The 16,286-nt window shown below is 30.9% G+C and overlaps 1 protein-coding gene across 3 annotated transcripts; it reads right to left on the bottom strand.

The window, feature by feature from the left end:
* Positions 1-1,094: 1,094 nt before the first annotated feature.
* On the bottom strand, positions 1,095-11,437 carry ISA1 (isoamylase 1). 3 transcript variants are annotated; one of them, XM_020360030.3, is made up of 18 exons: positions 10,804-11,435; positions 10,226-10,408; positions 9,961-10,053; positions 9,715-9,867; positions 9,064-9,155; positions 8,613-8,754; positions 8,392-8,499; positions 7,480-7,565; positions 6,913-6,984; positions 6,701-6,827; positions 5,401-5,487; positions 4,963-5,055; positions 3,954-4,112; positions 3,054-3,137; positions 2,586-2,666; positions 2,415-2,497; positions 2,229-2,346; positions 1,095-1,562 (listed from the first exon to the last, which is right to left on the bottom strand). In XM_020360030.3, the coding sequence occupies exons 1-18, from the start codon at positions 11,152-11,154 to the stop codon at positions 1,299-1,301; spliced, it is 2,376 nt and encodes a 791-aa protein (XP_020215619.1). In that variant the 5' UTR covers positions 11,155-11,435; the 3' UTR covers positions 1,095-1,298. The 3 variants fall into 3 exon arrangements, with proteins under 3 accessions (XP_020215619.1, XP_029127303.1, XP_082925189.1); XM_029271470.2 differs by having other exon boundaries at positions 1,415-1,558; positions 10,804-11,437; XM_083069063.1 differs by having other exon boundaries at positions 1,423-1,562; positions 2,194-2,346; positions 10,804-11,437.
* Between the last annotated feature and the right edge of the window lie 4,849 nt (positions 11,438-16,286).

Genomic DNA, 16,286 nt, shown 5'->3' with positions numbered 1-16,286 from the left:
AATTATTTATTTTGAAGTTACTCTTTTTTAAGTCTAAACAAATAGGTCAAATAATGCTAAAAGGTACTTGATGTAAAATTGATAATTGTTATGGCGTGCTTTCGTGACTGTAACTAGCGTGATAAAGCTTATTAAATGACGTTTTGTGCGTGTGTTTACAAAATATGTTTGGGCACTAAAATCCCTTTAAAAAAAAAAAAAATACTGAATTTGTTTTAGAATAAAATTAAAGATATTACTTTTTTTTTTGCTTAAGGATATACTACACATTAAAAATGTGTTAAATGAAATTTTGTAAAGCTGATGCCTTTAGTTTTTTGGTTAGTGTATAAACTTGTATTCTTTTCCTTTAGTCAGTGGAATAAGAATTTTTTATTTTGTTCAATAGTTCCTTTTTCTCAAACCTTGTTCCACTTAACATTAACAATATGCAATTGATATTTTTGTTTGCGCTAAAATTATTTGTAATTTCTTAAAGTATTATTTATCTCTTTCACTTCTTATGTGACATTGTGACATTTCATAGATCATTCTTTTTTGATAAGGGTATAATCGATGAAGTAATAATGCTACATAGGAATTAAAAAATGGCAGGTAAATAAATATAAATTTTTTCTTCCAAAACGGGGGAGCAAATGAGAAAGGAACAAAGAGTGAATGGTAGTGTTTAAGAGGTGCAAAAGAAGATGAGTGAAAATAATCTTGATATAAAATTGATAATTGTTATGATGTTTTACCCGAAATATAATTAGGCTTACTAAAGTGACCCTTGACCAGCTCATGCTAAACAATTAATAGAGATCTCGGAAAATAATATTGCTTATTAATTATATCAGTGATTAAAAACCAATTTAGCTATAAAAAAGGGGTCAATATAGTGTCAACAGTGACATGCCTTTACACTTTGGACACGTAGTAGCTAGTAGAAATAGTCGTCATAGATGGCTTACCTGAAGGTACCCAATTTTTCTTGGAAGGGCCAAAATTTCCTTCAAGCGCTCCTTTCCTTGCTCCCTCAATCCACACACAAATAAAAAGCTACCCCAATCCGAGAAAGGCATTAAAAACATGGAGCAAACTCACTCACACCTAAATTGCGCAAATACAACTTATCTACCTTTTCATCATCATATAATTACGTCACTAATAATACAGCTTCTTTTTCTTCTCCTCCTTATTGTTTCTTTTACTATGTAAAGGGAAAAGAAAATTTCCAAAGCATTATTTATTCTTTATTTACTGATCCAACGATTTATATACATATAGCTGATAATAACAAGGAAGCGGGATTCTCCAAACTAGGCATTTTCATCTGGGGTGCGCAAGAGGATAATGGAAGAATAACTAAGCATGGGATACATATTGGCGTCCAGAAACTGAGCATACTGCTGTATTGCAATATCTCTTCCAGGAAGGTCAGGAGTGAGAAAATCATATGGTGTAGGCTTGCTGGTGTCTACAAGAGGTTCCCATCTGTATCCAGGACGCTCTGGCAAGGTAATTGTGCAAGGTAAATGACTTGTATTGAAAGCAATGTAAATTTCTCCCTTCACTGAGTCTACCTGGGTTCAAGTTTATGCCAAATAAGGGTATTAGTCATTTATGCAGCATTCAATAAAAAGAATGTATAGGATTTAATATTCTTGACAAGACAAAAGTACTCAAAGTAAATAAAGCTAACGAGATCAAAAGTTCTAGTGATGCTAATTTGAATATACTTTGACAGCTTTGCGCGAGAGGAATTTGGTTTATGACCAGGAGCAGCTCAAATTATATTTTATACCGTGGGAGCAATATGTCATATTTAATTATTTGGCCTTTCAAATTCAAAACCCTGGCTAAGAATAAATGCTTCTTTACATGTGTTCAAACCGGAATCAGAGATGTAGCAAAACAATCATAATAGGAGTTATAACTTTTCTCGACTCCACATATGTTATGCCAATCTTAAAGCCCAGGAGACTGCTAACCATACATTCTTTGTCCTTACAACAGCACCATAATGATTATTCCTCAACCTAGCTAGGCATGAACATACTGCCATTACCAGATGCAGAGTTGCTTTGTTCAACATATAGGCTCAAGGTTTAGTTACTGGAAAGATGTCCTAATTCCACATTTTTAGGCAAGCATAAAAAAGTTAGATCCTAATATGTGATTCCTATAGATTTCCACCAGTAACAAAATTCTTACATCCACATGGTAATATGGGCAACAAATTATTGTACCATGGTAAAAGCCACAAAACGGCTAGTTTCGGACCAATCTGGCCTTCCAGGAAAATGACCATGCCACTGCAGCCTCTCTGAAGTAGGGAAGTCATCTAAGCCTAGTGATTCACATTCCCTGCAGGATTATAACGTTGAAATATGAGTAAAAAGCCAGAGTCCAACGAGAAGGCACAAGGTACTTACTGGCGAAACTTGGTCATAAGGCGACAAAATCTGAAGAAGTCTGATGAGGATTCTTCCTTTTTGTCCCATCGGAAGTAATTAATCTGCAAAAAGGTTTAAGTTAATAGCATTGAGTCAATTGGCAATGTAGTGGGATGTGTAATGAAAATTTCAAGTGGATAAGCGGATTACATAATTATCATGGCAATAGGTATTGTTATTCCCCCCTTTAGTGTGCCCGTATTCATCACCCATGTATATCATCGGAACTCCCTGATATGAATCACTAAATGTCAGTAAACATAACTCTTGCTGTTAACAACATCTATAAATAAAGAATAATTTGATCAATTTAAAATTGCAAACACAGCACAACAGGATTGAACTAAAGTAATTTTATATTTTCATTGCTTCACCATGTGCCTTATAAAAGTCACATTATAGTTAAAAATCCAACTAATGACCAGTGACCATATTCCCCAATCATTAAAGTAGCAAACAATAATCTGTTGTACACTTCGTGAGTCTTGCATGTAGTTTCACACCATATAGAAATGAGCAAAGCAAAACTTATTATTTGCTAATATGCAACAGAAATAAGTCCTCACAGTCCAAGTAAATTAGGAAAAGAACTATAACTATACTGTTATTGTGCCTTACCTGGGAAACCATGAGAGAAAGAAAAAAATTCCGCATTTGTCGTTTACGCAATTTCTTCACTGAGGTACTGGCAAACTCCCCCTCCTACATTAGTTGCAGCAACGGAATTTACATTCAATGCAAAGGTCATGTTAACTCATTTAACTTCACATAAAAAATTCTAATACAGAGTAGAATCTATGATATGGATCCAGAAAGTGCTCTATGTCCCCCATAAAAAGTAAGTAAGCCCAATAATGCATAATACATGCATACACACATACATAGGAGAAAATAGAAGAAAACTAACGACAGTCAAGGCTCTACAGAATTAGAATATGATATACATGACAAGATGTTTAGAAGGAAATGAGTAGAATGCAAATATGTTGCACTAAAGCCCAGTAAACAATCTAAAATACTTTTCTTTCAGGCTTTCAAGCAGACAGTAGCTACATTATACTTTTCATAATAACAACTCACCCTAAATTATATAGAAAAAATGATAATGGACCAAATGTTGGAAAATTTTATGTCAGTGAGTTAAAAAGAGGAAATAATAATGAAAAAATTTGGAGAAGTTTTATAATGAAGAGAGCACACTGGACAAGCTTGTGTCAGTGAGTGTAAATATCTGTGACTTAAAAGTTAAAATAAAAGATTTTCTCTTAGCTTTGTATATTCTTTTGATTCATTTATTGTGAACAGTTTTGACTTACACATTACCATCTTTATGAATCTAGTCTGTCCAATTCATAACCATTCAATTATTTGGTTTCAATATTGCCAAGGACATCGTAATATTAATGATATTCCGGTTGGGGAAATAATCTTGAGATGAAGTACCTCCATTCAGTAAAAAGAAAAGTAAAAGGAAAATTACTTTAAATACAACTACGAACCAGGTTTCTAAACATCTACCTGTCCGCAGTTCCAGCTATTATTATGATTTTCGCCATCATTATTGTCTTCTCCATTTGACAAATTATGCTTGCTGTTATAGGTCACCAAATCAGCTAGAGTGAACCCATCATGAGCACATACAAAGTTAATACTATGCCATGGTTTTCTTCCTCCTCCCTGTACCAAAGATACGCGTAATGTAATGTCCACTACAAGAAAGAATGAAGTAGAAGAAAAGGCGATAGCAACAGAAAACCTAAAGCTTCAAAATTTATCTGAAATAAATACTAATCTCCTGAGAATAAAATATATATTGAGAAAGTTCAAAGACAGCCAAACAGCATGTTTACTGTATAAAGTTGAAATAAAAAACAGGACCCACTCAAACAACAATGATTGTACCAATAATTAAAATAGCAATAATAAGAATAGATGGAGTTTATATATGTTAGAGATCCCATATTGACGAGACAACTAGTGATATAGCCAAAATACTGTATATGAGTAAGAGGCAACCATTCATGAGCTAACTTTTAGACTAAGTGAGACTTTAGTCCAAATTTTAAGATGGTATCAAAGTCTACCATAATTATTGATGTTGAGTCTTAAAAATTGAACTTAAGGCCTAACTCAACTGCACAAAACCAGCTTATAAAGTTAAGACTGTCCAAGCCTTTTAAATTTTACTTAAGTCACATCTTTAGTTGATGTGGAACTAAATCACCACCCTTGATACTGCAATTAAGACAGCCTCCAAAGAGGCTACAACTAAGGCAGGCTAGGGGTGACTGCAAATAAGGTGGTTTTCCAATATTGGACTTATCGGGCTACCCGTTATTAGACCACACGCAAATACCCAACCCTCAACATGAGGAAGTATTCGAAATTCCATATCGACTAGTAATATGACTAAAATAGTATATATAAGTGGGAGATAATCCCAACTTCATGAGTTAAGCCAACCCAAATTCTAAGAATATGCAAAAGAAACTACTATTGTAGTGTCACATTAGACCAGCAGATATACCTGATATAAATTAGGACTCCCACAAAGGCATTCTGCAAGTGCTCCAGCAAAGCCATCTGTACCCTTGATAAACTGGCGCACAGTGTCTCTATACTGCAAAATGCAAGAATTGCACATTAGGTAATTTGTACACATCACCACCAATGCCTGTTATAATATACAATTTGTGGATCATGTATTATTCATATATTTGGTAAGCATGCAACAGCCAAAATTTGGTTAAGGAAATTTACACACATGAAAATTGAAGAACTGACATAGGGGGAAGCATGTAGATGATATGATGATGTTGAACTGATGCAATTATGATATTTATGTAGTGTTATCAAATTCTCATTTTCCAAAACACGAGTTCCATTTCAAGCTGTGTTGCAACATCTCCTTGTCAAAGCATAATAATGCGGTTATGAATCCAACAATTACGCCTGCTGCACTGACCTTCCCATTCCATTCTGACCAAATACCCCAGTGAGGGAAAGTTCCAACTTGATAGAGGCCTCCAGCATCCCAGGCTTCAGCAATAAGCTATAAAGAAAAAATTAAGAAACTTTGCATATTAGCTAACTGCTTCCAAATGAGTGAAAAACTAATCTATAAAACATTAACAGACAATTACATTGACCAATCAAAATATTTTTAAGGGAGTCCAAGTCAAGAAGAGCCATCAAATTGTGTTAGGCCCTCAATCCAAGGCAAGATAGAAAACAGCACCTAGAAGAAAACACTACCTTAAAAAAGCTGCACTTGTGACTATTCAAGTTCCAAGGATGAGATACGGTAATAAACACCAACAGTAAGCACCTATTACAGATAATAACAGCTTGATAACCTAAATAACTATGATCCAATTTAGCCCATCTCTTTTTAAATTACTCAATCAGACATTGACATCAATTCAGATTAATGGTCTTTTACTTGTGGCTTATCCAAGTTCAAAAGGTGATGTAAATAGCCACTAACAGTAGGTGCCGTCACAAACAACAGCTTTATCTTTATAACTTCTATGACCAAGTTTAGCCCATCTCTTTAAATTATTTAATCAACCGTATACATCTATTTAGATTAGAGGAATATTTAAGCAACTATTGAAATTAAATTGTTTAAAATTTTAAAATTTTCCATACAAGTGTTTGGGGTACTTAATGAATTTCTTTTCTCAAGCTTCGTTTCTCCCAAGTCACCCTTAGTCCTTGTATTCTCCACTGCCCCTTAACAATGCAAAGTTTTTTAGTTGTTTCATTGAATATTTATATTAATCACAACTTAACCATAAAACCCATAAACATGACCAGCAAGGCACACACACCATTCTTTCCTTTCATTACTTTCCTTTCATTACTTTCTTTCAACAGAAATGTCAGAGTTCATCTCTCCTTTTAGATACGAGAATAATCAAAGCAATCTAGCCACTCTAACCTTGCAGGTTGCAATCCCAGATCAAACCACAAAATCAAGCCTCATTTACACATCAGCAGAAAACTTAATTCATATTCTTTAAACCTGTTTAACTTAAAGTTACAGTATATCCTGATTTCCAATAGTTTTACTATCATTTTGGTGAAATATGTTTATTTCATGAAAATTACCATTAAAAAAAAAATCCTTCATTTTAGAAGTTACTGTTTTTTTTTGGTATAAAAAGGTAACCATGATATACTTTGAAAATCATACAATGTATATCCTCAAACTGATAACAGATAAAGCTTAACAATTGGTTTAGAAGAATAAGTTGAAAAACCTTCACTCCACGAAGTATAGGATCATTACTGATCAAGTCGATCAATGGTGGGCCGCTTAGAGGGGTTCCAGTTGTCAACAAGTCACCTTCTATTCGAGCACCAAATACATTAGCTCCATCCCAGAGACTGGTAACAAACAGGGAGAGGGAATAAGAACAGTAAGATGTATCAGTCTACAAAAAAATTTGAGAAATAATGCACCATATATAACCTGCTACTTCTGCTCATAATAGAAGCAAGATCGAAGCGAAAACCATCCACGTGCATTTCTGTTACCCAATATCTGTTGTATAAGAGAAAAATAATAAGACCTTGATTAGCAACTTGTAACCTTAGTAAATAATAGTTGAAACTTGAAACAAATCTGACCAGACTGCAATAAACAGAAAGAGTATACAATTATGCATTATAAATGTAAAGGTAAAGCTTGTTAAGGTAAATTATGTTAGAATTAATATGCTAGCTGTGTGACAGGAGACTCAGAACTTAATCAATAATCAAGGATCTAGATTTTATATATTCTCATGGCTTTAAGATTACATGCACCTTTACATATGAAATTTATAATATAAACATGCTTGTAATTGTACATCAATGGTACAGCAATGTACACAAGTGTGTAAATGCCCATAGGCATGAAAGTCAACGATCTTATAATAGTTAATTTTCAATCAAGAATTGAGAGATATGATATACAGAAATAGATTTAAAACAAATTTTAAAAAACCCAAGAGAAATTAATTTCACAAAACCATACAACTGATAGTCATTGTAATACCTTAAGCAGTCCACTATAAACTGTCGTACAACTGGGTGATTGCAATTGAACGTGTTTCCACATCCTGAATAGTTATAAAACTCCCCCTAAAAGATCATGAAAGTAGGTATAATAATGTGGTTGACATTATCCATGAATTAGAAGTAACAAAATTTACAAGTATAAATTAAAATAAATTTGAAAATAGTCATAGAGCCATAAAAACCCAATCTTCATAAAACTACAATCCTTAAGAAGTAAAGATGCAATTTATAAAATAAAAAGGTATTTTATTCAGGTCAGTTAGTTATTTTTCATAATTGGAAATATTTTTACCAATAATCCCTTCATATAATTTTAGGAACCTTTCACTTTTATATTTGAGTTCCTCCAACAACTACAACAACAAAAGGCATTTGCTACCAAGTGGGGAAGATTTAGTTATTCCAAGTCTTCAAAACTTCCAACTGATAAGCCATTAACACACGCATATAGGAGAAGGGAAAACAAGGAAGGGGCAGTTAAATCAGGCCAAGAAGGGCAAGGAGTTGGGCATTGTAATCGGCCTATGTGAATATGTGAGAAGAAAGAAGATGGATGAGAAAATGAGTTAGTTAGAGGAGAGAGGGGGAAAATAACAGAAAGGACAGGTGGCATGAAAGGAGTAGAGGAAGGGGATTCTGCTAATGATTAACAAGAGCAGAACTAGAATAGGAGGAATGGAGTGGTGGTGGGTATTTGAGGATTACAGTTTCTTGGGGAATTTTTATTCTGTAATTTAGCAATTATCTATATATTTTCCGTATTTCTGCTTCATTTATCAAAGGAGCTGAGTTCTGCTAGAGTGATTCAGTTTCTGTTAATTCAATCTACTTCAGAAATTCAGTCTTAACACCAACTAAATAGCTGAAACACAGCAAAAATAGAGCTCACCTTGGGTGCTAACATGTAATAGACACTGTTGTCAACACCTCTGAAAGAAATAATGGGACCATTCTCATTCCCTTCAGCTGTATGATTGAAAACAACATCCATGATAACCTGCAGTAGTAATATAGTAATGAAATCATAATTCATTTATTAAAAAGAACAAAAAGAAAAAGAAGCAAAAGACAATTGATGAAATAAGGAAGTAATATAGTATTTTTAGTGACCTCTATTCCTCGCTTGTGTGCCTCTTTGATCAGGAATTTAATTTCATTAATCCCATCATGGCCACAGTTTCTTATGCCAGCAGATGAGTATCTGATCATTGGGGAGAAGTAATTGATGGTTGAATAGCCCCAAAAATTGACCCTAAAACAAAGATACAGCATTATAATATAATTAAGATAAAAATTAAAAGAGAGGTAAAAAAAAAATGCTAAGAGCCTCAAATGTAGGATATCATCCAATGAGATCACAAGTTGATCAAAATAAGCTACGAAATTGGAAGAAAAATTACGACATAATTACTTTTGCAAGATGCAAGGCATCAAGGGTTAAAAAGTTATCCCAAAGAATCTAATGAATAGCAAAATATGAATAAAATCTGACTTGAAGATTTGAATATAACCAGAAGTCAATGATAAAAATAATTACTCCATCAGCAAATAACTCCCTTACCTGTAGTCCCCTTGTACAGAATTGTAACTGAAGTATTCCAGCTCGTTGAATTCATGACATGGCATTAATTCTAGACAATTTACTCCAAGTTCCTGAAAAATAAATAAAGCCAAACAAAAGCAGTTTCATTGTGGATTAGCAAACAATTTAAGCATTCATATCTACTTTATGCAGTAACGCGAAACAGAGACCAAACAAATAATGTGCAATCCCAAGCTCATGAAAAACAAATATTGTAGACCAACAGCATGCGAAAATAGTATGGAATTATGGATAATGACGCTATATGACTGAATAATGTCAATGGCTTAAATAATTCCATACTATTTTCGCATTGAACTGGGATATGAACTGTCATAATCCCAAGCTCATGGAATTTACAGTCATACATTGAACTGTCTCACTGAAAAATTAATGTCAATGGCTTAAATAAAGACACACAAATGTTTCCTTATACCATTGAGGATTTCATTACAATTAGTTCAAGAATGTACAATCTATTTGATACTTTAATGTTGTTGCCATCAGAGAGATGCTAGAACTTTTAGGTTCAGAAATAAATTAAAAAAGTACTGGATTGTTTTCACATAATAACTATTTGTAGAAATGTTGGAAGGAAATCTTATCTACGAAAATGATCAGAAACTTCACCTTTAAGTGGTCAAGCTTCTCCACCACACCAAGATATGTACCAGGGAACTTGGTATTGCTCGACTCATGCTTCGTGAACCCACGCACATGCATTTCATATATAACAAGATCCCTTTGTGGATACTTGAGAGGCAAATCTCCTTCCCAGTCAAACTAAACAAGTTGCACAACATCAATACAAAAATGAAACATAGTTTTCAAAAAGTTAGAGTAAAAGCTAAAAAAATATTAAAATAAATAAAGCACCTCATCATCATCCGAAGGTACCATGCCAGCCATCTGGGGCCAGCAATTAGCATCAGGACCTAAAGCCCCAAACTCCCCTCTGCTTATAACTGCCTAGACAAATCAGAAATATAATATTAGGGTCCACTCCAACAACCCAATTAAATATTATAACGAAAAAACGGACAAATCAACAACAGATGGAATTTTGTTGCATCACTCTTCACTAGCCTTCCAATTTATACATCATAAATAATCAAAACAAGAAGGGTGCAGAGGGACTAACTTTTGCATAAGGGTCCAGTACTATACGAGAAGGGTCATAGTAATGTCCCTCCAGAGGAGAAAACTTTCCATCAAATTTGTATCCATAAAGCATGTCTCTAAAATCCCCTTTCAGGAAAACATGCCAGACACCTCCAGTCCTATTGATCAACGGGTCGAGAGGAACATACTCCGTCACTCGATCCTGCAACAAACAAATAAACTCCAATTGTCAGCAACCACAAACCATTACTGAGTTACGTTTCAGAAGTTTCAGTGCATGTTTGGGCGAGCATTTGCAAAATTGACGTGAACAAAATTAATTTTAGTTAAAATTGATTTTACATTGAAGTGATTATGTTCGAATATTTTAGTAGTAAAACTTAATATAAAATTTTCTACACCACAGACTTGCTTTAATTCATAACCTAGAATGAGTTTCTGCACATGCAACCAAACATGTGAACACTTTTACTTAAAATTAAGCTAATTAGTATTTCAGCGTGATTTTTGGAAGATCCAACATGCATGAATCCAAACATGCAGTATATTATTGAATTGATTCTGCGACATCGGGAAATGAAGGGAGGAGTGACTGACATTCTGAAAATCAGAGAGAGTAAACAAACAGAGAGTGGCGGAGAGTGCATTGAGAGAGTAAATGGCGAAATTGACCCCGCCGTCTCGAACGGTGGCACCAAAGGGAGAAGCGTAGCCTCTGGAAACTTGAAAGAGAGTTTCCAATTGCGGCTTTTCCACCACCGCGGTTTCGGTCTCAAAACTAGCGTTTCCAGCAGCGTGAGTTTTCGTCGCTGAACGAATAACGGAATTGGTCTTGCGGCGATGGGAGAGGCTTCTGGTGAGAGAAACCGTGACGGTAACTGTGACGGCGCATTGGGAACGGGAGTGAGGGAGGAGGGTGAGAGTGGGAGGAGAGAGTGTGGAGGTCATTTCATCAAACAGGTGCGAGGCAGAGATTTGAAAGGTGTGGACTGTACTAGTTAGTGACTACATCGGGTGAGGGTTACTATACTCGTATCATTCATCATCGATCGTTTCTTGAATCGAACACATTCTCTTTAAACGCATATCTGACACCTTTTCAATTCAGACAAATGGCATGTTTGTTCGCCCTTTCTCATGGGCCCTCTCTGCATTTTCTTCCTTCGTTCTTTGCAACCGTTAATTTTTTTCTCGCTCTACTCATTCTCCTTCTTATTTTTTTATTGTTGTTGCTATCAGTGCCATGCACTTTTGGATAGGACGCTTCTGAGATCGTCGTCCACTTCTGTTTTTGCCAATCGCTAATTCTGGGCTGGAAAAACAAACCCAGGCCCATTTTTCTGTTTTCACTTTTACTTGTCATAAAAAGGGCCCGTTTCAATAAATTACACTAGAACAAATTATTTATGTTCTCTTCGCACGAAACAAAGTTGTGTGGAGAGTTGAGGATGAAGCATTACTTTGGCTACATCAAAGAATTTTTTACCATAGGTCTTGTCTTCTTGTCGTACTTTGTGTTTGAGTTTGAAGAAACTTGAAGAAAAACAAAATGCTTCTAGTAAAGTGGAATAACGATTTCAATAAATGTTAATTGAATAATGGGTGGTGGGGTCAATGACTTAATGTAGTCTTTGGAAGACTAACCAGTAACCAGCATAGATATATTCTTTTCCTCTTCTTTATTTGTTTACTAGTTGAGAGACTTGAATTGTTCTCGTATTGTCTTTAAGCTTTCAATTTTGTTTGTTTTAAATAAATACCTCATTTGACCTAATATGATTCACTCGTTTACAAATAGGTGTTTTAAGAAAGTTTTTGTAAAATAAAAATAATATACAAAATTTAACTCCTTTATTGTGTTTATTTATATATTACAAGTAACATATCATCATTTTATTATCGGAAAAGGAACTTGAAATGGAATAATGTCTCTTTTATGTAATCTTTAATTTTACTAAAAATATATACTGCAGAATATAAACAAGTATCAATATATAACAGGAAAACATTTGTATTTTTAAAATTAATTATTTTATATAAACATGAAAAAAAAAAAAAGGTTATCTCTTAATCAAAATTATAATTCTTTCGTGATAAAAGAGTGTATGGGTTATATTGGACAATTTTTTCTTAGCAAAAAGTTTAAAAGTGGAGTAAATTGTAGCAGGCGCATATATATATATATATATATATATATATATATATATATATATATATATATATATATATATATATATATATATATATATATGGCCTTGTTTAAAATAAAGTTAAAATAATTTATTTAGACTTATTAATTCAGTATATCTTCATACGACTCTTAGTATATATATTAGTTTAAGTATAACTTATAGGACTCTTATGAAAAAAATTATACATTTGAATCATTTTATGGTCCGAAATATAAAGCTAGCATTTTTTTTATATATTTTTCGTTTTTTCTCCTAAAATAAATGTATTTTGTTTTTTTACCTAAATTTAATATAAATATTAAATATCACCTTTTACACAAAAAAATATATATAATTATTTGTTCCTAATAATTTTTTCTTTATATACTTTTATAACTCAACCCAAATAACTAATTAAATTTTAAAAATTACAACATAAGGTCTTATATAATAGAATAACTTATTAAAAAATATCTTAAGTTCTTAATTAAATTGTTTTTTTTTTCAAACGGATCTGAGTGGAAGAAAGTGCTTGTCTTCAACACAAGAAAGAACGGCATTATTGCAATGCCGACTTCTCTAGAAAAAAAAATGAAATGGAAAGTGTAATTTACATTAAATGTTAAGATATTTTTATTTATTAGTTACCATCTAGATATTTATATTTTTTGTATTCATTACCTAAATATATATACGATGCACAACTAAATGATTTTGACAATTTTTTTTTAAGAAAAAAGCTTAAATGACGGATAATTTGATATGAAGAGAGTATTGAAAGATTCTTAGAAGAAAGTACACCACCATTCATATAACTTGTCAATTAAGAAAAGAAAAAAATGCTAACATGAACGCAACTACTAAAATAACTGGGAAAAAAATGCTTTATAGTGTGTTTGGATGGGGAATTTTACAAATTCAAGAAATTTTAAATTTTTTGTATTTGAATTACTTTGATTTCAATTTCTATCATTCTTAAAATATTTTGTTTTGATGAGTCTATTCAAATTTCTTAAAATTTAAATTGTTAGGTTGAATATGATAATTTGATTCCTGATTTTAAAAATATATTTATATATTGAGATTTTTAAATTAAATTTTATAAAAATAAATATTAACCCATTTTAAATATTTAATAATTTTAAAAAGTAATGTTAGATAATATTTAATAATTTTAAAAATTAATATAAGATAATATTTAATAATTTTAAAAATTAATATAAGATAATATTTAATAATTTTAAAAATATTTTTGAATATCCAATAATTAAAAGGATGAAGAGATAAAATAAAATATATAGGTGAAATAAGAAAAACAAATATGAGAAATTTCAAATTTTTCTATTTTTGAAAGAATTTGAAATTCTACTATTTTAAAGAATTTCACAAATGCTTGAATTTCAAATTCTTTGTAAATTCTTCATCCAAACAAAACATTTCACCTCAAGGAATTTGAAATTCTTCAAATAAATGAATTACCCTATATAAATTCTTCATCCAAATACACCATTAGAGATTTCATTCCGATTATTCTTTGTACATTTGGTGATCGCGAGATGTTATAGTCACCGGTTTAAGGTTATGTAAAAATATTTTTTAATGTATATTTTTATATAATATTTATTATTTGTTAAAAATTATTAAAATTTACAAAATAAGAATTATAAATTAAGTAAGCTTCGCAAAGTTTTATGATTTTCTAAATATTTTAATCAATAATAAAAAAATGTATTTTTTTAAAACTGTATTTTAATCAATAAAGTTTTATAATACATTACAGCATTTTTCCATGTTTAAATATATTCAGTATTAAGTTTGAGAATACTGATATAAAAAAAAAAGTTATAAGTCAAATAAAAATATTTTTAACTGGATAAAGTAAAATGAAGTTACTAATTTTAAAGTTAACATTATGAAAAAACGGGGAAAAAAGAAAACAAAATGATACTGGTTGAATTTTACAGTTTAAAGCAAAAGTTAAAAAGTTTTCCTATAAAACTACATTTTTGTTTTCACCACCACGTAAATTTTCCGTCAATTTGGTTTGGCATCTGTATTAATGAATGCATGTAAAGTCATTTAGTTTCTACTCCTCCATGTTTAAATATAAGTAAAAAAAAAATCTGATAAATTATGAATATAAATATAAGTAAATTTTAATTAAATTTATTCTAATCAATGATATTGTCTTTAAAATATTTTATTTAATTAAAATTTTATTTTTTTTATTTTTTATATAAAATTCTAATGAAAGATAATATAAAAAAATAATTAAAATTAAATAAATTAACCAATTTTCTTGATTAATAAAAATCATTTAAATTAACTTATAATTGAGTCTGGTTTTTATGAAATTTTGAAGTGGATTTGCATGGAAACGTGGTCCTTCAATTCTAATACGCACTTTATTTATTGTATTCTTTATTCAAACAACTGAGCAAATTGTCAAAATTCATTTTTTTCAACCCAAAACTGTCGACGTTTTGTTTCATGCCTCTGGATTCTAAAACAAATTACTACTGTATAAATACAGTATTTTATAATAAAATGAATGAAACATACATTTAATTATTTGGTCAATATATGACATTAGTCATGCCTCGTTAGCATCACCCGAGAGTGTTTTTGCATGCATGATATCCTGACATATTTAATGTAGCGGCTCCTGCCACTTGAATGCAATGTATTGACATTTGAACATATTGCCCATAGCCATAAATACGTATATCTCTGTCATTAATCAATGACATACTATAATAGCAGAACCCTACAATAATAGCGCAGTGGTAATGGATAGCAATTTGATTTCATATACAGCGGATCCTTTATCAATGATTTTAAGTTATTTTGATATATATTTTATTTACGAATGCTTTCAAGGTATGTTCACCGATATGGTATGTTAGATTTAGAGATAAAAATAAATAAATAAATAAATAAAAGTGTTTCGGTATGGAGAATCATACCTAAAGATATTTAGTGATTGTCTAGGTTTATTTAAAAGGGTAATTTGTGCGTCTTAACTCTAAGTCTTGATTATATATATACTCCTATTATATTAGATGCAACAATATTACGTGATATTTGATGATGAGTGCTATAAGTCTTGGCAAAATTATGCGATCACTAATAAGATTATTCTCAGCATTTTATGAATTTTAAGTAAAATAATAAATATAAGTTTTTATATATGAATTTTAGTCTAATGCAACTAAAACTAACGAGTAACGGTTTGATGGTATAAGTATAAGACTTTATATATAAATATTTTAAAATATAAACATTTATAGTATAAAAATATATGCATTACTTAATTAAAAATAACATTTTATTACATTAAGTAAATAATATAATGCTAAAAAGTCTCAAAAGGATGTACTATATTTTTCATTTAATTTAGGTTAATTATTTTTTTAATCCTTTTATTTATTTATTTTAATATATAGTGACTCTTTAATTTTTAAAATATTTATTTTGGTTCTTTATCTATTAAATTTATATTAATTTGGTCTTTTTGAATTATTTTTGACTAATTTAAGACTTAAAATATGTCTCATAAGATCCAATTTATGTAAAAATTATTGAATGAAATTAAAATTCAAACGAAATGTGTTATAAATATGATAAAAATAAAAATTTTAAAATTTTTGTATTCATATTATTTTTTAGTTATTCAAGAGACAAAATTTTCACACGGTTTTTATTATGTTTATAACCTTTTTAGTTTCAAATGTCAATTGCATTATATACTTTTCATATAGATAATTCCAATGTTACAAGTTTCACATTTTGAATCAATAAAAAATTAATTCAAAATTATGTCGCAAAATTGAAAATAATCATTATCTTAAAAGGAGCAAATTGATTCAAATAAAAACAAAATAATCAAAATGAACATTTTAACAAATA

Source organism: Cajanus cajan, chromosome 2 (assembly GCF_000230855.2).
Source record: "Cajanus cajan strain Asha chromosome 2, NIPB_CcT2T_4, whole genome shotgun sequence".
NCBI lineage: Eukaryota > Viridiplantae > Streptophyta > Magnoliopsida > Fabales > Fabaceae > Cajanus > Cajanus cajan.
This window is presented reverse-complemented; position numbering and strand designations above follow the sequence as displayed.